The sequence below is a fragment of the Anas platyrhynchos genome, chromosome 1, assembly GCF_047663525.1.
Source record: "Anas platyrhynchos isolate ZD024472 breed Pekin duck chromosome 1, IASCAAS_PekinDuck_T2T, whole genome shotgun sequence".
In the NCBI taxonomy this organism is placed as follows: domain Eukaryota; kingdom Metazoa; phylum Chordata; class Aves; order Anseriformes; family Anatidae; genus Anas; species Anas platyrhynchos.
Window position 1 is genome coordinate 183,877,726 of NC_092587.1, and position 23,205 is coordinate 183,900,930.

Here is a 23,205-nt window from a genome sequence, read left to right on the forward strand (position 1 = left end):
ATATACAGGTATACTCCCTTTTTGTTACATGCCCTGTATGCAGAAGTGTTAGGATATTGAAACGTATCAATGTACGTGGATGTGCACTTATATTTGCACATGACAAACGCATTTAAGAACTAAATCTCACAAAACCACGGGGATGTAAACTTGCTGGATCCAAAGCCTACTGTATACACTCACAAAAGCAGGCTTGGATCATGTGTCAAAACCTACATGTGCAAAATATTAATCAATAGCAATACAAATGCACTCACAGCTCTGTGAAGTGGGTTTTCTTGAGAACATCAGATGACAAATGCTATGCCAAAATGAAGTATTTAATCTTCAAGTCTAAGCTTTTTGCAAGTTAGTCACAAATTGAACATATTCATATTCAGTGGAAGTGTCTTTAATATGAATACTTTTTTTTGTAAATTCTGGTTTTGTTCACATAGATTGAAGTGTCAAAAGAGCAAACAACAGAATATTTGAAAAAGGATTCATTTTGCCAGAAAATAAAGTCAATTGGCAGAGTCAAATAATTGATATAGGAATCCAGATTATCCTAGGTGGATAAGGTGTACTTACACTACAACTGTCAAGCAATTTCATTTATTTCCTTCCTGTTTGTGGGTTAGCTACTCTTAAATATTAATAATCTCAGTTGGTGAAAAGTAAAAAAAAAAAACAAAAAAAAACATGCTTCTGGAATTATAGTGAATTATTCTAGTATGAAGATTACAGTCACTGTTTGCATTTTATATATGAACTACAGATCACTGAAAGTTTCCTGTTGCACTGCAGCAAGAAGAAATTTAACACAAGGTAAGCTTAATTTGCTGCAAAGTACAGCAAGATACTTCGGCAATCTCATACAAATTTCATACTGGAACTTGTTACAGTGAGTTCAATTTGATCTTTTAATGTAATACAGTACATTTTTATAAACTTAACATTATCATTGCAGAAGAGCATGCTAACTGAATGTTAGCAATTTATCTTTTATACATAATTATACTCTACTGTAGCTACTGTACGCAGATCTCAAAATGTTAGTACATAAAATATTCATTTTCTTTATGAGATGAGAATGAACTTAGAAGAGGTTCGAATATAAGAATGAAATATTTGCTGTGCCTATTTCTCAAGAAATAATGAATTACACATTATAACCCAAGAAATCAACATTTAAATTGCAAAACTATAGTTTAAAATTTACATTAAACATTATGATCAGTAATGTGCATCAATATTTGATGAAGTTTAACCTAACCATGTTTATGCACATAAAGCCTCAAGAGTCTGCAGCAGTTTCAACATCAATTTTTCATATTTTTGTATAAAATGGACTTAAAGATACATCTTCCATAAATGTTTTCAGTGCAATTCAGTCAAAGAGGAAAATATAAAGCTAGCTTTCAATTTTTTTATACCGTAAAGGAAAAACAAAACAAAACAAACAAAATAATAAAAAAAACAACTTGCATTTGCACTGCTGAAGCCTAAGTAAGCCAGCTCAGTTGTGCCAGCTATTTCAAAGTCAATTCAAACCAACCATAATGGCCCTTTTAGGCAGCATTTCCCCCATACCTATAGGTATGAATATTGAAAAGCTGAATACTGGGGTGTGGGGGGGAATTAAGCAGAGGCAGAATAATCTAGTTGTTTAAAACACTTTTTACATCAGTAACAAAAAAAATACATAATGAAAAAAGTCTAAAGGTTTCTTTACTAGTGATATCGTAGTTCAGAAATGGGTAAATCCGTGCTTCGGTATTATCCTTTCCTCTAATCTTCACAAGCCACCTTGCAACTGTAACATATTTCTTGATGGATTGTATGAAAATGCTCCACTATTCAATGAGATTACTTTTTTGTAAGTTAGAAATTGATTTTTTCATATGTTTTCAACGGTGGGGAACCGGAGAGAGAACAGCACCTGAAATTACAGTATGTGCTTGGCTTAGCATAGTGTAGTAACCTATACATTTTGGTTTTCAAAGACAGTTTGTAAACTGTAAAACTGCATACAGGATATTGACTAAGTATTTTGTTTCTTTTTTTTTTCTTTTTCAGATTATACCTAAAAACACAAATACAACCTTCTCTATGGTCATAAAATAAAAATGGAGCTTCATTCAAATCTTGAATACCTTGACTGCAATCATCAACTTGACTGCAATCATTCAACAAAATCTTAGCTCTTCATACCAAAAAAATTTGGCTCACAAAAAAAAAGAAAAAGTACAATAAACTTTCAATAGAAGGTTCTCTCATGAGGCAACCTACCATATACTACTGCTAGATACGAGTTTCCAAAAAAAACATTACATCCCATTTTCAGCACATTTTTCATAAACATGCAACTTCACTATAAAATACAAAACACTTGGCTCTCAAGAACAGCTTTATAAAGACACACTGCATCAATAAAATTTTTCTTTGTGATTAACTTTACATTGTAATAAGAACTGTATTTTCACTAATGTTTATATATCAGATTTCGTATTATAATGTAGTAATAATTTGCTCTTTGTGAACATCATGTTCAGAAGGAAATATCTATACACATTAACATACTAGACTATTAAAAACTCAGTTACAGAATTTTATTGATACAGTAGATTAATAAAAACTGATAGGGGAAGATAAATTGGGGAGGGTATTCAGTACATTATTTAATAACACACTTTTAAAATTATAATATTTTAAATCCTTTTTGAATTTTCAATGCCACTAGAAGTCCAGAAAAGTCTGGAATCAATACTGAGGCGTAAAACAAGTCAAACAACTTCTTCCACAATTTGCATCTCTTGTATTATTCTATCCAACATTGTTCAACTGTAAAAGAAAGTAATTTAGCACCTCTGATGACAGGTAGGTGCCTCAAGGTAAACACTAGGTTAGATTCATGAAGGAAACAAACACTATTGCATTTCTTCTTCTTCTTCTTAACAAATAGTGGCAAAAGTGGCACTATTTGTTCAACTGATTTTTTTTCACAGTTAAATGTCAACAAGAGTACAAATACAAACACTGACAGATATTGCTTGAGATCAATTTTTAACAAACTCTGCTCCTTTTTAAATCAATAGATCCAATAAACAGTGGGGCACTGTCAGTTTAAAGCCGCAGATAAAAGCTATACAAGCACTTTAGAAGTCAGAAACATTAAAAAAAGAACTATTTACAGTTTTCTTTAGTTCATATGTCTACAAAGCCAGCGCACATTACACTTCACAAAAACCCACAGTTAATGATATCAACATGTGTGTGGCTAAAGCTTGTGACCTAGGGACTGTAAATGCCGGGGCAGTAAAAGTAAAATAGGCTTTGTCTTTTTTCAGCAACCCCATTTGTGCACTAACAGCTTCGTTCAGTCTCAAGCTTTATATTAAAAGCATTCTTCAAAGCTTTCACCTGGAAGGCTGATAACTACATGCTCACTCATCGCCTTTCCCTTTTCGAAGTTCTGCGACGCACCTGTTTGGGGAAAAAAGTATTTTAAATATTTAACAGAAAAGTTATGAAAAAAGTCTAGAATAAATGTAGTTTATGGGAAAAATGCTTACTTCATCATAATGTTTAAGTAACTGTATACAGTGTCATTAATTACTAATTTTATCACAGGTGCAAGCCTTGATCAATGGCCCAGACATAAATTTGTTTGATGTTGTAAACCTGCATCTTTCAAGTGTTAAAAAATAATCTAACGTCCTCAGATGCTTCAATCATCAGATTTGTTGAAAGGCATCTTTAATTACATCTATCATATTACTATTAACACCCCTAACATATTTGTAAGAATTAAATAAACTTGTTTTAACATATTTGCATATGCTAGAAAGAGGAAAAAGATTGGTTTAGAATTCTGCTCCAAGTTTCTGTAATTGTTATCTGATGCTATTCATTTTGCATTCCTCTTTTGCATAAACAAACATAACTCACTGTTATAATCTAGCTGACAAAAATAGGTACAAGCTGCCCAGAAAATAATTCCCATGATGTACTACAAAACTCAGATTAAAAAAGTTAAACAGAATAGAAAATTTAAGATGACAAAAACTAGTATTTTCTCTCAGAGAAATGCAGATTCTACAAGAAACTACACTGCAGTGCCACTATAAAACACAGAGGTGGCAAACACCTCGTTCATTTTCAAGGAGGAAGGTTAAGTTACAAGGGATGCTTACAAGAACAGGGGAAGTCAGTCAATACAGAGAGGACACTACAGACTAAGAAAAAAAAAAGCTAAGGAATTTCTCTTACATTGATTGTGGAGACTTCCTCTTCTTCCATTACTTCTTCCTGGGGAATGTCATCACTGACAGGTGAAGTACTCTGAAATACATCCATCTCTTCACTAGATTCATTCTCCTTACTGGCTGCTTGTTTGGAACGTCCTGCACGGCTAAAATCAGGAAAAAAATACAGATCAGTTTCATGCCATATGGGTCTGCACATGTATAAACTCTGCAAGAGAACAAACATTCCTCTTTGTAAGAACAGCAGCCTTAAAATTTCAATTTATATAGTACATATTACATGCCTTTCTAGTTCATCTGTAGAAAGAACACTAGAGGTATAAATAGGAGGTTGAGCAACGGCAATAGGAAACCAAATTCTTCCAGAATAAAGAACCAGGAGTACAATGTGGAGCAATTTTTGCATCTATAGACAGGACAGATATTTCTCTTCAGTGTCAGAACACAGGCCAAGAAGGCTGACACACAACAGTAACCAGGAAAAGCCAGGCAGCAACTGTTTTATTTATTTCTTCTTCTGAACAAATAGATCTCTTCTATTTCTTTAGCAGTTTATACACCACAGAATTTAAGTAGCTGCATGTATATTTTTACAGACCTAGAAGAACTCGCATGTTTCTATTTATGAAATTAACACTATAGTGGACCTAAAAGCAAATCTTCCAAGCTAGCTCGTGCTAAGAGCTAGGGATAATCAGGATAATACCACCTTAATCGGGATAATCAAGAACAATCACTCAACAATATCTTAAGTTAGTTATTAGAGCTGAACTACGAGCAAAAAAAAAAAACATTCCAGCTGCTGAAAGTGAGAACTAGTCTCCCCTACATCCTCCCCACCTTGAAAGAAAAAAAAAAGACAACTGGATATGTATCCAAAACTACAGCTACACTTACATTACCATTTTGGTTTGTGTCATTAGCACAGTTTGGAAGCAAATCACTGAATCATCCCACTTACTGCACTTAGGCTTGGTTTGAGAAGATGTCTTGGTGCACCCAAACTAGGTGAACTTTTGGATGAAATCAAACCAGAAATGCTCATCCAGGCAGACATCAGGCTTCAATCTCCAGTGGGGTCATACAGACCCCAAACAATTGTTCTCTGACAGCTTCAAACCATACATGTGATGGGAATGTTCAGTCATGAGAACCATGGTAAAATCAGTTTAGACTAAAACCCCTGAATTACACATAATAATTATAGTACAGTTGGAGTTTCAGCACCAACCAAGCAACCTGACATCCTTTGAGAAAAACAATACATAATAGCCTGATTGAAGCTTCCCAAGACTGGCAGAAGTAACAAAATTGAAAAGGAAAGAGGAGAATTATTAACAAGCTAGGTTCATCTCTTCACATACGAGCGAAAAGAGGTAGGAAACAGAACACTGGAAAGGTTGGGATACTGTGGGTGCAAAATGCTAGAGCAGGAGGTACAAATTTGTTTAGCACGGAGTTCAGGCATGTAAAAAAAAAACAAAATCTGCTAGGGATAGGCAAATTGGACACAAATCTGGATCCTGTCAGAGGAAGATCAACAGGATGCTAAGCCCAGAAGCTAGGAAAACAATACTGGCAACAGAATAATACAGAATGCCAAACCAAAGATGTGTGTAAGCCATGCCCTAAGGCATTTAACACCAGGTCCTGGAGAAGTATGTTGCAAATCTCTTCCATGTTCCAGTTTTTATTTTCCTGTCCACTTGTACATGCAATATATGTAAAGCAGAAGTGTACATGTATAGAAAAGGTAGAGATACCTGTAGTTTCTACAGTAAGCACAAGAAAATGAAGCCAGCCACAGAATTTACCTTTATTTTGTAGCTCAACACACCTCAAGATTTTCTAGAACTATTATCCGTAGACTATAAGCACATTTTATTCATTTGGAAATGATTCAAGTGGATAATACATTACCTTACAAGGAGGAGGCCACAAATTAGAGTCATTGATATTTCATTTAAGGAGAACCAGAATAGATTTACTGTGGTGAAATGGTATTGTGAAGAGCAACAATTTGATTCTTCCTCCCTGTCTAGAACAAACAGGAACACTTTTTGCTCCTGGAGTCCTAATAAAGCCTTATCCTCAAGGCCCTCGTGTGCTTTATTGACTTTTCTCCTAGAAGAGCAAAGCTACGTATATGCTACCTGAGCACATTAAATTTACTTGTAGCCTATTTGCTCTAGTTTGAGATGCTCTAGGAGAAGCAGCTGGGGAAAACACTTTAGAAATAACAGTGGCAATTTATTTTCATAACTGTCAATTAAAGTATTCTGAAATGTTTTCAGTAAATGATTGTTTGGGGGCACAGAGGCATATTTTAAATTTTTACTAAACACAAATTCAGAAAATATTCACCACTTACACTTTTTTTTGCTGTGATGGTGGTGTTTTTGATGACCTTCCTCGTCCTTTCTGTGGCGTAGACTGTGCTGATTCAACTGTACTAGTTTCAGATGGTTCTGCTCTGTTTTGAGGAAGACCCAAATTGCAAAGTATCAAATTATAACTAATGTCCAAGGATAAAAAAGATGCAGCTTACAAGATGACAGACTTACCTCTGCTGTGTTCTTTTCGTTGTCCTGTTTTGCCTGCCTTTGGGCTTTTGTTCAATGTTTTCAGTTTGCCTTTCTTCCTCCTCTTCCTCCTCTTCTACTGCTGCTGCTGGCGTTTGTTTTTTTTTGCTCCTTTTTGATGACTTTGCTGGTGGTTCTTCCTTTGGTGTTGCCCCATTATTTGCTTTGGGAGGGCGTCCTCTTCTCCCTTTCTTTGGTGGACTGTTCTGTTCATCCTCACTTTCTATTACATCATCTTTTAGCCTTTTTTCCTCTTGCCATTGCGTTTCATCAGATTCTGAAACAACTGCAGGTCTCTTCCTTCCCCGTTGACTACCTCTAAGTTTCTGCTCTTGTCCCAGTTTATTCAGGTCATCTATGCTTAGTTTCTCTTCTGAGTCTGTGATAGCTGGTTTCTTCCTTCCTCTAGGCTTCTCAATCTCTGACTGAAAAGGTAAGATCACATCTTTAAATGAAAAAATTAAGCTGCCATATTGAACTGTCACACGCACAAAAGCTACAGACCTTCCCACAACAAGACAAAGAGCCTTCAGGTTACACAAGAAATTGAGATTGTCTACCATATTCATTTCTAAAACCTTTTCAAAAGTATAAACATGTTTATGGATACACATAAAATACCAAACAAGAGAGAAAGATTATTTCAAAGATGAGCAGTTAAATCACAGAAGTATATTAGGTCTTCCTCATCTGTATCCTCAACTGTGGCAAACACAATTGGTTTAAACATTCATACCTTCATTTTTATCACTAGGAAAATATAAAGATAATATATAGGATGGGAATGGACAATTTGAAGCTTTAGCTCTGTTTAGAGTTGTGGGGTCCTTATGCCTAGCTCCCATGCTGGCAGTGGCAAGGCACTAAATACACAAGACAGTGGGCAATTTAGATTCGTAATTGGAGAGGAAAGCACAAGAATTAGTAATAGTTGCCAAAGCACTGCTACCACAGTTGCACTGAGACTCAATATTTGTTCAGCTCAGCAAAATGTACCATGAGAAGAAAGGTAGAACCCTTTCTGAATCCTAAGCTTTCGGAAGAGGAACTGTTAAAGAAACTGTTAAGGAGAATGTCTGAACAATGATGGCATATTATGCCAGTTCATGGTTTCAGTGACAAAACTGTTGATCTAGATCACAGGTATTGTTATTCCCTGTTCTGTTTGCTTTTGCAGTGAAAGTGCCCATCTGTCACATTGCAGCTGCTTCTACCAGGTAAGTACCGTTATATCTATGAGTCTCAGAGCAAAGTTTCTCCCTCAGGTGAAATGTTCTGAAGCTTTAGAACTAGTATATTATTCTATGCTTTAATCTGGACAAATAACCTAAATAATAGTGACATCTTTAAAACCTGGACTTTCTGGTCCCCAGCAGAAATTCTGCTTCTCTGTTAGTACTTGTTATAGTCTGCTGCCTAGCCCTAAAGAAAGAAAACTGAATTCTGAATCACCTTAAGCAGCTTGCTTACATATTCAAAATGAGATGCAAATACCCTCAGAAGTGTGAAATACTGCACTATATTTGCTTTACCACTTAAGTTCTGCCAGTTATGAATTCACCCTTTATCTTCTAACCTACTGCATGTCAGCAGCCGTTTGGACTCTCAGACCTTTCAGATTTTCAGCTGACGCAACATATCAAAACAGAAACTATTTTTTTTTTTCTTTTTTAAACAAAGTTGTTGATCTGTAACAAAAAAATGAGAGCTTTCAACAATTGCCTTGCTCAGATTAGGGAAAAACTGAATTAAATTACTAAAATAGTTTTGTAATCAAAATAAATTCACTAAAAACTTATACATAGTAGTTGCTATTTTATCATTTAAAGTTTATTATAAAGAATACATGTATTTAGATGGCAAGATTGGTCTGAAAAATTTGAAGTTGAAAGGAAAGCAAAGTGTAAGAAAGCAAATTCCAAGGTTATATTGTGAGATATTGTGCTTAAGGATAGGGCTTTTTTTTTAATTGACAAAAGATTCATTATTTTTCTGGTTTCATTACATGCCAGTTTCCTACAAGATACTACAGCTTAATTGGTTACCTGCACTTCAAGACAAGCAAAAAATCAGGATATTTTTACTAGGTAGTAGCCTTCTATGTTCCAAGCAACCCAGAAAAACAACAGACTGACATAACAGGAAAATAGAGAAATATCAGGCAGTCAAAAACAAAACAAAACAAAACAAAAAAACAACATGAAACTAGCAGTGACATCAGACATAGCACATCCTTAATAGATTTTAGAAAATACAGTTGTAATAAATATGATATTGTTTGTATTGTTTTTCATGCATATCCCAAATCACTACAATTACTACAGACTGCCAAAAATTAACGAGGAACAAAAAATGAAGTTTACTAGTGGCATATGAAAGTCTTTTTATTTGAACAGTTCTTCGAATTATGACTTTTCTTTGGTGTTTTTCTTCTGTATTCTGCTATAACACATGTAAATATTGCTTGAGACTAAATGTTTAGCCTGTCTATAATTTCAGTAAATGCATTAGGCCTATAACTATCAGTTAGCTGGCTTACTCTCACCTAAAGCCTATGACAAATCAGACAATAAAACCATGCTACAACTTCTACTTGTGATATCTGCCACTCAGAACCAAGCATTTTTCCTGCCTTCAAGTACAAGTCATACACAAGAAAACAGAATCCATATGGCTATTCAGAAAACTCTTCTCCGAATTTCTAAATCCAGTGTCAAATCACGATGCCCTCTTGCTTTTCAGGGTAACCAGAGAACTGGCAGTTGCTATTCCTTATAGCTGTTGAAAGAAAAACACAGCTGGCTAGAAAAGGAGAACATGCCTTAACATCAGTGATGGGGCAATACCAAAAAAGGTGAGAATTGTAATATATCAATGCTGCAACTGAGGTATTATCACTTTGCTAGCATCAAGCAAAGAAACCATATATGAAACAGAATTTTACAACCTCAGAAGGCAATCTGAAATCTAAGACAGGTTAATGTGTTCCCCCAGAATTATAGTTGATCACTCTCAAGTTAATCCAATTAATTCTTCCACAGCTACATTTTAACCATCAACCACACACAAAAAACCTACAGTATACTGGGGAACAGAAGCCCAAGCAAGCTATCACCTTGAACAATGTCTCAGATACTTCATCAATGAATCCTGAACATGAGGCAAATCATGGACTAACTGTCATCAACCTAACTCTATCTGTTCCTGTCTATAAATTGTAATTGGCAATCTTGAAAGCTTACAGAAATGGTCAATATGATGCAAAGGTAATGTATGGTACACATGCAAAACAGACAAATTGGAAATCTTTTCTTCATTACATTTTCACCTCTAACTCTAAGCACGCTTTCCAGTAGTTCACAAAATTACCTCAGTTTCATGTAAAATATCTGGATTAGAAGAACATGTTTTCTTGAATCATACAAAATACTAGCACATTAATTGTTAAAGTCCTGGTGATTTAAAATTAAACATCTGTAACGCAACCAAACAGCTCACCCTTACAAGATCAGAGTCGTCCCTTTTGTCAGTTTTCTTCCCTGGTAACGGTGAAGTCAGTGTGAATTCTTCATTTTCACTGTGGTCCATTTCAGTACTGTCAAGCCTAGAATCAAAAAACATTTGTTCTCTTCATCATTATAGTATAGCAGGCAATTATTAAATAAATAAATAAATAAATCAAGAATAACCTTCAGAATAAATCTATTCCTGAATTAAATCTTGCAGAAAGAACCTTTTACTCTGGGTACTACAGTTATCACATATCACAAAATAGAGCACCTAAGTCTCAGGACGAAGATGTCAACCGTAAGCCAAATCAATCATCTTTCTCAGTTTAAAAAAAAAAAAAAGAAAGCTGAGCTTTTTGATACAGAAAAACCTCATGGAGATACAAGAGATCTGTGTATTTGTATACATTTACATAAAATTCATATACCAATCAAAGATCCCCAGAGACCAACTAAAACGCGAACACTTTGTTATGGTGAGGTCCAGGCAACAGAACAGCAAATTTAAATTTCAGAGACTTCATCCCTCAGCTTTCTTTTGTTATTTATGGCAGCATATATTAAGCAATTATACTTCTATTTCAGTTTCTACATATGTAAACGTGGACAATGGTACTTCCTGCATATATGAAACACTGAGACCCACATATAAAAGGTAACATACAAAAGCCAATACACAAGATAAATTTCTTTTTTTTTTTTTTTTATCTGCCCTGAGGCTGGAATAAGGGAAAAAAAAGAGTTGCTTTTAAGAGTGCAGATATTTTTATGGAAAATAAATACGTTATGCATTAAAAAGACAAGTGGTATTCAGATACACGAGGTCTTAACTCCCTGTCCTGGGCACTTCCTGGACAGAGAAAGACATTCTTACACCTACAAGTAAAAAAAATTGCAATAACTTCTGGCAGTTTTTATACATCACCTTAACAGATGTAAGCTTGTGTGTATGCATTCAGTCATATTAAATAGGAAATACCATGCATACTGAATCATAGAATGGCTTGGGATGGAAGGGACCTTAAAGATCACCTAGTTCCAACCAGCCTAGTAGGATGCCACCCACTAGATCAGGTTGGCCAAGTCCCCATCCAGCCTGGCCTTGAACACCTCCAGGGATGGGGCATCCACAACCTCTCTGGATAACCTGTGCCACTGCTTCACTACCCTTACACCAAAGAATTTCCTCCTAAAGTCTAGTCTAAATCTATCCTCTTTTCGTTTAAGACCATTCCCCATTGTCCTATCATTACTCGAGTAAAGAGTCCCTCTCCATCCTTTTTATAAGACGCCTCTAAGTACTGAAAAGCCACAATGAGGTCTCCTCAGAACCTTCTGTTGTTTATGCTGAACATCCCCAGCTCTCTCAGCCTTTCTCCATGGGAGAGGTGCTCCAGCTCTCTGATTATCTTTGTGGCCCTCCTCTGGGCCCGCTCTAACAGCCCCACATCCTTCTGGTGCTGGGGGCCCCAGCCCTGGACGCAGCACTCCAGGTGGGGCCTCACAAGGGCAGAGCAGAGGGGCACAATCCCCTCCCTCCACCAGCTGCTGGTCATGCCTCTGTTGATGCAGCCCAGGACATAGTTGGCTTTTGGGGCTGCAAGCACAAACTTCTGGCTCATGTCAAGCCTTTCATCCACCAGAACTCCAAAGTCTCTCTCCACAGGGCTGCTCCCAATGAGTTCTTCTCCCAGTCTGTGCTTGTGTCCAGGATTGTTCCGACCCAGGTGCAGAACCTTGCACTTGGACTTGTTGAACCTCACCCAGTTCACATGGGCCCACTTCTCCAGCCTGTCCAGGTGCTGTTGAACAGCATCTTTCCCTTCTTTGTTATCAACTGCACCACTCAGCTTGGTGTCATCTGCAAACTTGCTGAGGGTGCACTCAATCCTGTCGTCTATGTCATTTTGGGGGTTGGACCCAATGATCTCTTGAGGTCCATTACAACCCCTACAATTCTGTGATTCTGTGATGAAGACATTGAAAAGCACTGGTCCCCAAGACAGACCCCTGAAGGACACTGCTTGTCACTGGCCCCCAGCTGGACATAGAACCATTGCCCACTCCTCTCTGGGTGCAGCCTTCAACCCAATTCCTTATCCATCAAAAGGTCCACCCTTCAAATCTGCATCTTTCCAATTTAAAGATTAGGATGTCATGTGGGACCTTGTCAAAAGCCTTGCAGAAGTCCAAGTAGATAACACTGGTCGGTCTTCCCTTGTCAACTGATGCAGTCACTCCACCATAGAAGGCCACCAGATTGGTCAAGCACAATTTGCCCTTAGTGAAGCCATGCTTGTTGTCTCAGACCACCTCCTTGTCCTGCATGTGCCTTAACACTGCATCCAGGAGAACCCATTTCATGATTTTGCTAGGCACAGAGGTGAGGCTCACTGGTCTGTAGTTCCCCAGGTCCTCCTTTCTACCCTTTTCAAAAATGGGAGTGATGATTCTTTTCTTCCAGTCACCGGGGACTTCGCCTGACTGCCATGATTTTTCAAATATGATGAAGAATGGCTTGGTGACTGCATCAGCCAATCCCCTCAAGACCCTGGGATGCATGTCATCAGGGCCCATAGACCTGTAGTTATTAAGTTGTATCAGGAGGTCCTGATCTTGCTCTTTACTTACAGTGGGAGGGACTCTGCTCCCCAAGCCCCCGTCTACAGTTTCAGGTACTTGAGAGATGTGAGAAACCCAACCAATCAGTTTAACTTAGGTGAGCTGGGGAGACCATGAAGATGACAGAATAGGTTAGGCTGCAAGTGCAGCATTTTTTAAATAAACTGGATGAAGAACAGCATGAGTCTCAGATTAATTTCACAGGATATGAAGAAGCTGGATTCTAATCTGTCTTTAGGCAGTAATCTATTTCTGCATATGAACTTGCGTGACTTGTAAGAAATAAGTCTTTGTGTGATTTTTCATTGAGTTGTAAGTACTTGTTGTAAAGCACTGCACTACATTCATGCTAACATTACATATTAAATAGCCACAGAAGAATCAAGTGATTTTAGTCTTAGATTCAAACATAACTTTCTCTCAGTCTTGAAACAACGTGAGTAAAGATGAATAGTGGGGACTATACAATTGTTAATGGTTTAACAAACAAACATAAGACACAGAGACTGATTAATAACTTACAAAACTGACACAAAATAAAATATAAATTTTACAGATAGCTAACTAGAAGACAACTTCTCTAACACTGCAGCATCTTCAGCCCTTACATCGCAGAATCTAAAATCCAGAAATGTTTATCTGCTAATTCCAGCGAAGTGTAGGACAAGTTTATAGAGGAAGAAGTTACGCTAAATCACCACACTGGCCTACCAGTCCTCACTGTCTATGACATATTAACATTACAGCAGGCTACAAAGTTCCTAGGATATGCAGATGTGTATATATATGTATCAAAAAAGAAAAGCGATATATATGAAAAAAAAAAAAAAAAAAAGTATGAGGCTCTCCTTCCCTCCTTCAACCATCTCTGGATGTGATTTGATTCTATTTCTGTGATTGTGCTTGAACATTTTTCCTCCTCTTCTCTCTAACAGCAACTTTATTTCTGGGATTAGAAAGCCAAATTCATGGTTTTCATTATACAATGTGCTACTATAACTTTACTTCAAAATAAGAGAATATAATTCTGTTTCCCACTTAGAAAACATTATAGAAATATTCAAAGTTTCCATTACAAATACTTGAAATATCAAAGCCCCTTTGTTGACTACCAACCTCCCTTTGATCCTTCCTGGAGAGCTTGGATTTGAACTGCTGCTGGCATTGCTTACAGTTTCCATTCGTGAAGATTTGGACTGAGACTGCTTGCCTGCTGACGAAAGAGGCTTGTTAACTGCTCCAAGAACATTGGCTGCTTTGGGCTGAAACCAAAAATATATTTCCTTTATTTTAAGCTACACATTTAGATATTGTTAACATGTACTATGCTTATTCACACATTTCACTTTCTGTGAATGGTATCTTAATTATGATATGATGCAATAAACATTTAAATTTGAAAGTTATGACAAGAGAAGGAAACAGACGGAGCTGCAATCAAATAGCCAGCTGCCACCAAAACCAATATTACTTTCTCAACCCTTATAACTCCGTCCTCTTCTTATTGGGTGCTCACCTGACCTTGCAGTAAGCCATTTCAGCACCTTTTGTACAGTTTGCTTTCAGGTGATGTAGCTGCCTGAACCAGCTTGCCATTTGGATTAGATAAGCACCTGAACTGGCAAAATAGAAACAGCAGTAGGACACAGCAATTTCAGCATCAAGCCATTAAACTGGCTTAGCTGTAATGGCAAACTACGCTAGCTTCAACTGGAAACAAATGAGAGGCTCAGAAGCAAATATTCTGGAGAAGACTGAGGTTTCATGCACAGATTTGAAAATGATTAGGCTTTTAATAGGAGCCAAAATTTCCAGACAGTGATGAGCTTCAGGTTATTTATTTAAGTGGATTATCTTTCAGATATGCTAAATACCTCTAGCTTATACTAACTTTTGAGACAGTTGAAAAGATTCAGTTACTCCTAAAGACAATGCTCCTTTATATGCCAAACACCAGCATACAAAAATGTTGAATGATTTAAGACCATTCCCCAGATTTCACAATATCTGGGATGATCCATTTTCTATTTAGGTATTAGATTCTAGCTATGTCTCAAATTGGTGACAGCACAAATATAAACAAACAAAACCACCAAAACCCATGCTGTTCGACATGCACATCATAGCAGTTTTGAATGGTCCTTTTTCAGAGACACACAACGCTGATGTGCTGATTTTATTTTCATTAAAGTATAAAATTAAGTCCGGCTATAAGAGATTCACTCTGCTCTAAGTATGAAAAAAACAGCATATCCTCTCAAAAAATAAGAAACCTTGGAGAACCAAATGCAGTTTAAGAATTTACATCTCTAAGTTCACAGTTTAACATTAATCAAAAAGCGAATACAGAAAGAACTCGAATACACAGGGGCATTCAAACTCACACTGGACATTTTTTTGTCTCTCTCTGGTTTTAAAAGACTTCAGGCTTTATCTACTACCACCACCACTGCATACACAGTTGCAGTCTTCCTTCTATCTGTCTCATTCTCTTGTTTATTTTTGGTTTATAAAACATTCAGGAAGAAAAAAAAATATTTAACCTCAACTTGAAGGTTTTTTGTTTGTTTGTTTTGTTTTTTTTTAAACTGTACAGGTCAGTTATTCTTTTTTTTTAATTATTATTATTAATAATAATATATATACACAGACACATATGTACATATATATGTACAGACCTTCCCAGGAGTGAAAAATGACTTCATTTCTGGAGGAAGATAATTTTTGGTGTTACTGAAATTCTGTAAAGAAGGGAAAAAGCAACAACAACAAAGTCAATGAATAAGATATATACATTTCGGAGGTAGTACTAAAAGAGATTTTCTTTACATCTTTTATACTTCTGAAATTTTAACTTGAACATCATCTTAAAAAAAAAAAAAGAAAAAAGAAAGCAGTGTATGTATGTACATATAAAAACTTACGAAAACATACATACACGTATCTTCAACTAAATTAAGATAGGGAGAAGTCTGAAGTTGCCAAGATCTACAGAGCTCTCAAGTTACAACTAACAAAGACGTAAATAGATTTATCTCAAGACAAATTAAACTCCAAGGTATACCTTGTCAGGTTGAGTAAAATATCGTGCTGGAAGTACAGGGTCTTTAGGGGATTCCAAACTGTATGTTGTACTCTTTGACATAATGATATTCATTGCTACATCACAGACTGTGTAGAGTTTCTGTAAAAAAAAATAATAATAATCGGAAGTTCATTGCAAATCTTCACTAAATCACAGAATGGTTGAGGCTGGAAGGTTCCTCTGAAGATCATATAGCCCAATCCCCGCTGCCGGGTCACCTAACACATTGCACAGAATGGCATCCAGGTGGGTTTTGAGTGTCTCCAGAGAAGGCGACTCCACAGCATCCCTGGGTGACCTGTTCTAGTGCTCTGTCACCCTCACAGTAACAAAGTGTTTTCTCATATTCAGTTGGAGCTTCCATGTTTCAATTTGTGCTCCATGTCTCTTATCCTGTTGCTGGGCATCGCTAAAAAGATTCTGGCCCCATCCTCTTGACACCCTCCCAATGTGTATTTATACACATTGATAAGATCCTCTCTCAGTCCCCTCTTCTGAAGCTAAACAGGCCCAGCTCTCTCAGCCTCTCCTCACATGACAGATGCTCCATCATCTTCATAGCCCTCCGCTCAACTTGCTTCAGTAGCTCCACGTCCCTCTTGTACTGGGGAGCCCAGAACTGGACACAGTTCTCCAGGTAAGGCCTCATCAGGGCTGAGCAGAGGGGGAGGATCACCTCCCTTGACCTGCTGGCAACACTCTTCCAATGCACCTCAGGATCCCATGGCCTTCTTGGCCACAAGGGCACATTGCTGGCTCATGGTTACCCTGCTCTCCACTAGGACTTTCCAACTCCTTCTCCACAGAGCTGCGGGTAAACCCAAGCAGAGAACTACAAGGGCTCAGAGTTGAAAACAAGTATCTTAAGCATTTAACAGTAGCATCCATATTAAGCAGTGTATCGCCAGGTACTACAATGTAGGAACAGAAGACAAAAGCACTGCACACTCAGCAGTTAAAGAAAGCTATCTTCCATGATCTTTCTACACTTACAAATAATGTATGCCATGGTTCAAAGACATATCTAAAAAAAAAATCTATTTGGGAAAAGCAGAGAAGTAACAAATTTGTGTATTATGTGATGCAAAAACTTCAAAAACAAGACTGGGGCTTGATACATTCACTACGCAGTACAAACTGGAGACATCTCATACATGTATTTTTCTTCCTACACTAAGCTTATTCTGTTGTACTTTTCAAATGAAATATTATAAAGCAGAAAGTCTGGATGATTTAAAGAGTGAAAATATTAGTTTACTTCTGTCTAAAAGTAGTGTTTAATAATGTTACTGAGACAGAAACAAAGCAACTCATTTCCAGAACCAGGCGAAAACTAAATACAGTTTCCAATCATAAAGTGTCACCTACTTCATTCATTTTTGCATCATCTGGTCCTTGAGCATCCTTTGTCTGTTTGATATTTTCTACCATTTTTCTGATAAATGCGTGACTGTTGTTTTCATTTTTAGCCATCAATATTTCCAGTATGAACCACAAACACCTAAGAAGAAAGGGAGTACTTCTAATGAATATGCCAAAAAAAATTCCCACCCTTAAAAATAAAAATAAAAAAAAAAAAAATCACATTTCAGAAAGTTGCTTACTATAGTTTTACTAGTATTACAGATTTAAGCAATTTCAACTCCAGCAAATAAATTCATTGGAAGAAAGAAATGAAGGTTAAGATGAGCAGAAAGCGTAGGTTCTTCTGTAAAATATTGCAGAACATTAAAAAAGCATATATTCCATTTCTAACAATATTCTACAGAAATAACTGCCATTGTTACATATACTGGACAATGTATCAGTGTACCTCTTTAAATTAAAATTTTACTAAAATTAAAAATTAAATTATTATAATCCTCTCAAATAACAATATTAAAAGTAGTCTTACTCTTTAATGTCCTTGAGTTGTTCAATGTCTTGAACTTTGACATAATCTGGGTCATGAGCTAGAAGATGTATAGTATAAGGAACAACATACTCTGGCAGAAGTGACAAGAGTTTCTCTGAAAAGCAAAAGAAAGATGCATCAAAAGACTGTATCAAGAAATACATTTTCCTACTACTTGAATATTTTCTACTACAAAAGAAAAGATCAAAATTTAAGGTCAGCATACATTAAGATAAAACGTAGGTACATGTGGGCCTATCATTTCTTCATAACGTTGCTGTTAATATTTATCTGATTGTTGATGTGTAGATGCTTTGTGCATGTAAAAACTGAGATTTTAAATACGTCTCAGGGCTGGATATTTTTTTAACTATCTTGAACACAGCTAGAGTTCCTTCTACCCCCCTTGGTTCAAATCCTGTATTCAGAAAAACAGAAGATTGATCACAAAATCCATGTTAACTGCTACATCTGAGACCAGCACAATTGCAGAGTAAGCTATTATTCCTTCTTTGGACACTGCAGTGTAGCATCTTGCTGTCAAGAAAATAGAAAGAAGTGCACTTTTTCCAAAAAACAAGTGAAAATAAAGATTTGCAGTCAAATAGCCACAATGTTTTCCAAACCTACAGCCTACCTCACCTGTTCAGAGATGAGACAGGAGGTAACCTAGCAGCTACCACAATAAAGTAGTTGTGGACTGAGTCAGAAAGTCTCAATCCCACTATGACATTCAAAGCATTCAAAACTTTTTCTAGCATCCTGTGAGACTGGTAGATAATCCTAAGCAAGGACAACAGAAAAAAAGTGTTCTACATCAGAACAGTCAGAAAATGCATGTTCCATAAGGTAACAAATTCGTAACTAACACAATGAAGAGTGAATTTCCGTGCCTCAAGTTTGATGTAGAAAACCAGAATGAAAAGGTTATATCGCACAGGACAATGACAACATAAAGACAGATGAAAAAAGACCTACACTACCTTCTCCAGCCTAATAACTGATAGGAACTGGAGGATATACAATACACCTAAGTTGCTAAACCTGGGTCCTGTGCAACAGGCAGGGCAATAGGCAAGACATGCTAGTGTTTTGTATTACTGTAGTAGAAGCATCTGATCTTGAGTACCAGTGACAAGTGCAAATTCACAGTATAAACATGCCTATTAATAAATGCTTCACTGCGCATAGGAAGTGAGGGAAGAAATTCCTGGCTCTGCTTTTGAAAATATCCAACCACACTTTTGAGCAAGTGAGTGGTCATGAAAGACATGGAAAGTTTGGAAAGCCTTCCTTCAGTAAGCTTTTAACTATCCTGTATTAGGTTGTGAATAAGACGACCAGACTTCTGTAAATCATTATAGATGTATACAATTCTATTTGAAATACATTAAAACACTGACTTTTTTTTATCTCTATTATATGTTTTCATGAGATGTGTTTGGAAACTGCTGTGCACATAAATTAGAATACATCATTATTGTAGATTTCACAAGACTGAATAAATAATTGCCGAGAAAAACTCTTACTCTCTCCCATTTACAAAGGTCTGCATAATGAGGGTTGCTTCACAGCTTTCATAAAATACTTGGATTCAGTCATAACAGCAAAGAAAGAATTCAAAATTTACAAAGACCCACAGAAGATAGTGTTGCGAAGTTCCAAGGATACACCTTTACACAGCCAATGCAGTTGATCCAGTTAAATTACAAGAGTAATTACTACACAGAATGTAAGCCATCAAGATGTATGAGGAAAAATAAAACTTGAAATACACAGAAATTGGGTGGTTATGTTTATGTAATTGAAATCCAGTGTACTTTTCAAAGAAAATTTTAATGTGTTCCAACTGACGTTCAACTATTAACTTCAAAAAACATCCTTCACTTCTTCACGCACTGTCCTGCATTTCATCCATCAGCTTTGTGCAGCTAAATAAGAAAAATAAAGAAGTGGAGGAGAAGAAAATAACACATAATCATGATTTCAAAACACTAGCAAAACTGGCTTGCCTTAAGACATATTCCAGGCAAATCATTTTGCTATTATTTATGTTAATTTTGAACTTCAATAAAAGTCTCATCAAGAGCCCAAGAACCCAGCCTCAACAACCTCCTGCCTTGTATACTTTCTAAGACAACTACAGCAATAGTTTCAACAGGGTCCAGGAAACAAAGTGAACCAAATATATTTAAAAGAGAAAATGAATAAGTATTAACACACATTGTATTTAAACCCTGACAAAAATAGTAATTACACAATCTTCCTTCATCTCTAATGAAGAAAGACACTACCTGAAAGGCAGGATGGCATCATGGACATACAGTACAAGCTCTTGCAACTAGAACATGCCAAAATCCACAACAGACATCTATGAGCAGTTAGGAAAAGAGACTTATTAAAAAAAATAATAAAGTTTTACTCTTGTAACTTTCCTACTTACTAACTGGCAAGTAAAAGCCCAACAGTAGAAACCAAATATTCCTAGGCAAGTCCCTACACAGGCAGAACTGGTAGTAGATACTAAATAAAATAAGCCTCTTCTTGAGCAGCCCTCACTCTGAAGAGCATTTAGAGAACTTAGAGGTCTCAGTGTAATTTCTGACATCCTGTCAGCAGGGAGGAAAGAGACATTTTACTGCCTGGTACCAGTCCTTAGGAAATTTTCCTTAGGCAAGGTATACAGAAATTTACCATCTTTTCAACAAATGTTGAAGTCCAGTAATATCCTCATCACCTTTGAGTTTTCAGGAAAAAGCATATCACAAAACCATCAGTTTGTAGATTCCCCGAAATAATTTCATTGATCAAAGAAGATTCTCATACTTTGCTTTTTGTAGGTACTTGAAAAGCAGGTGTTAGTGTCATTACAGTAAGAGCAACACACACACGCACAACACTATCTTACCTGGGCTTCAGCTGTACTACACTGCAGTAATGATTTTGCAAGATATAAACAGTTCAAGACTATTTATTTGTTAAAAGCACAGACTGGTAAATCTATATGTTACAAAGTTAACACTGTAACCCTAAAAAACTTCCTGCAATCTATATCTAATTAAAAGTCCTCATGGATAACAGTAGAAATCCATTCAATGGAATCACTAAAGATAACTTTTTCAGCAAGAAAAAGAAACTGTCAGGCACACTTCGAGGTCCTACTAAATTAAAAGCCACTCACGCCAAGGCTCTGCTTCATTTTTCCTACAGACTTTTTCATAGTAACCTCACAGTATCTATCTTAGTACAATTAAGAAATCAGCAATTATGTTTCATTGTATTAAAATTATTGTATTTTCCTCCTACGTAACTGAAAAGATTTTTCAGCTTTCAAGAGGAATAGTCTTAGGATGATTTAAAGGCTTTTGCTGAATGGATTTTTCTTTTTTACCTGTTATTGAGCAGAGAGAAAACGTATTGGCTTTTTCTTTCTTTTTTTTTTTTTTTTTTGGAAGTCTAATTAACAATACACAAAAGGATTTCTCTGCAGACTTATTCTCTGATCTAAGTCTAAGGGGACTGAGGCACACACAGACTGACATGGCTAATACAAAGTCTGTGATTCATAAATCTAGAATGAAATCCGTTATCTGACAGCATATGTGAGATCAGATTCACAAACCAGGTTTGGTCTACCCTAAGACAAGATGAAAAAAATCCACATCATTTCAAAAATGTCAAAGATAAGAACCATCAGTAATCCCCCAAAGAAATAAAACTTTCAGAAACTCTTACTCAAAATGCCCTGAGCTCTTCATAAAAGTCTCCGTTATCACATGTTGATATACCAGTGTTATCATATTGTATGTGTGCAGTTTCAAGTAAGTCAAAAGGGACAAGGACTGATTTTATAAAAGAAAAATAGCTCACATCAGTTCATAATAACTTAAAAAGCATTCCTATGATCAGACTGTTGTCACTAGGAAGAAAAGAATTATAAAAACTCATCCTGAAGTACCTACAAATACAGCCCTTTGCCAGCATAAGACAAGATAAGAAGCTACTCAGTACAGCAGCTCAAAGAGCATCGATTCAGTGCAGCATTTATAATGTCATTAAGGTTGCATATTATTAATTACCAAAAATTAATCATTGCCACTTCACTTACAACATAATTAACCATTAAGTTCAAACAGTACACATCTGCCTTTGAAAATCTGCTTCACTTCTAATATAGTCACTTCTAATACAGGCATAAGCATTTACACAGCTTTTAAAGAAATTGAAAGATCTCAGACAAGCCTATTAAAAACTCTAGAGAAAATCTGGACTCTGTTTTCAGTTTTGATACCTGAGTGAAACTTACCAAAGGTTTACAGCCACTCTGTGTAAACAAAAAAAAAACAAAACAAAAAAAAAAACAAACAGAAGACAAATAATATTTTCACAGTCTATTAACATTTACCTGTGAACTCTAGCACTTGTACCAAAAAGTGACTTCTATTCTCTTACCACTAACTGCTGCATGTTGCTTCAGATACTCCCTTCTGACATTTATGTTCTTCACAAGGCACTGCCTAGCATGAGCTCTTCTCTCTTTCACTGGATCTTTTGCACACAGTGCACAAATAGCCATATATTCTAGTGGCAGCCGTAGTCTAGAAAGCCCTTTGTGAAGTTTCTGAGCAAATATTTGTCTCACTTGGTAACATTCATCCTATTAAAAACAAAACAAAAAAGTAAACAGTAAACCTTTCTAAAAGTAACACAGGCTGTGAAATAAAACAGAAGACTGGGTAAATATGCCAAAATCAAGTTCAGACCATGCCACCACAGAAATGTAGGAACTGTAGGAATGTTTCTTTATACCAATTCAGAACACTTAAATTGAATTAATCAACTGAAGCTTCTCTGAAGGTGAGAAGAAAAATTAAGGCTCAAGCTGTAGAGAAAGATATGGCACTCAGAATCTAAGGATTAATTTGGCACAGTACTGTGGCACTGAGTTAATGAAATTGCTTACAATGGGACCACTTGGTTTGTGGGGCCAAAGGTGAACATCTGCACTGAAACACTGTTCAGTTGCCAGTAATCGTGTTGATTTTATTACTGCAATTTCACAAATTTTCCATCAAGACAGTAACATTAGAAACAGAATAAAATTCAACAAAATTAAAGGTCACATGCTTAAGAGATTACCAAGCATTTCCACTATAATGTAGAAGCCTATGAACCACAACTGACCATGGAAAAGAATAACCTGTAACTAAGAATTGTCAAAGAACACAAAGTACAAAGGGGGGGCAAATGTACTCCTATGATCTAT

At 36.3% G+C, this 23,205-nt stretch overlaps 1 protein-coding gene across 4 annotated transcripts in view; it reads right to left on the reverse strand.

Moving 5' to 3' along the window:
- Positions 1–369: 369 nt before the first annotated feature.
- The window catches only part of PDS5B (PDS5 cohesin associated factor B), a 110,278-nt gene continuing 87,442 nt past the window's right edge, over positions 370–23,205 (reverse strand). Inside the window, exons 25-35 of one of the 4 annotated variants that reach the window (XM_038174670.2) lie at positions 22,392–22,596; positions 17,940–18,054; positions 17,414–17,546; positions 16,025–16,144; positions 15,639–15,701; positions 14,077–14,222; positions 10,334–10,433; positions 6,812–7,254; positions 6,619–6,720; positions 4,252–4,393; positions 370–3,465 (exon numbers count right to left, since the gene is read on the reverse strand). In XM_038174670.2, the coding sequence (XP_038030598.1) occupies positions 3,430–3,465; positions 4,252–4,393; positions 6,619–6,720; positions 6,812–7,254; positions 10,334–10,433; positions 14,077–14,222; positions 15,639–15,701; positions 16,025–16,144; positions 17,414–17,546; positions 17,940–18,054; positions 22,392–22,596 (1,605 nt within the window). In that variant the 3' untranslated portion in view covers positions 370–3,429. Of the gene's footprint in view, positions 3,466–4,251; positions 4,394–6,618; positions 6,721–6,811; positions 7,255–10,327; positions 10,434–14,076; positions 14,223–15,638; positions 15,702–16,024; positions 16,145–17,413; positions 17,547–17,939; positions 18,055–22,391; positions 22,597–23,205 lie in introns of all 4 variants that reach the window. The other 3 variants (XM_027470122.3, XM_072032620.1, XM_038174672.2) reach the window with 3 other exon arrangements.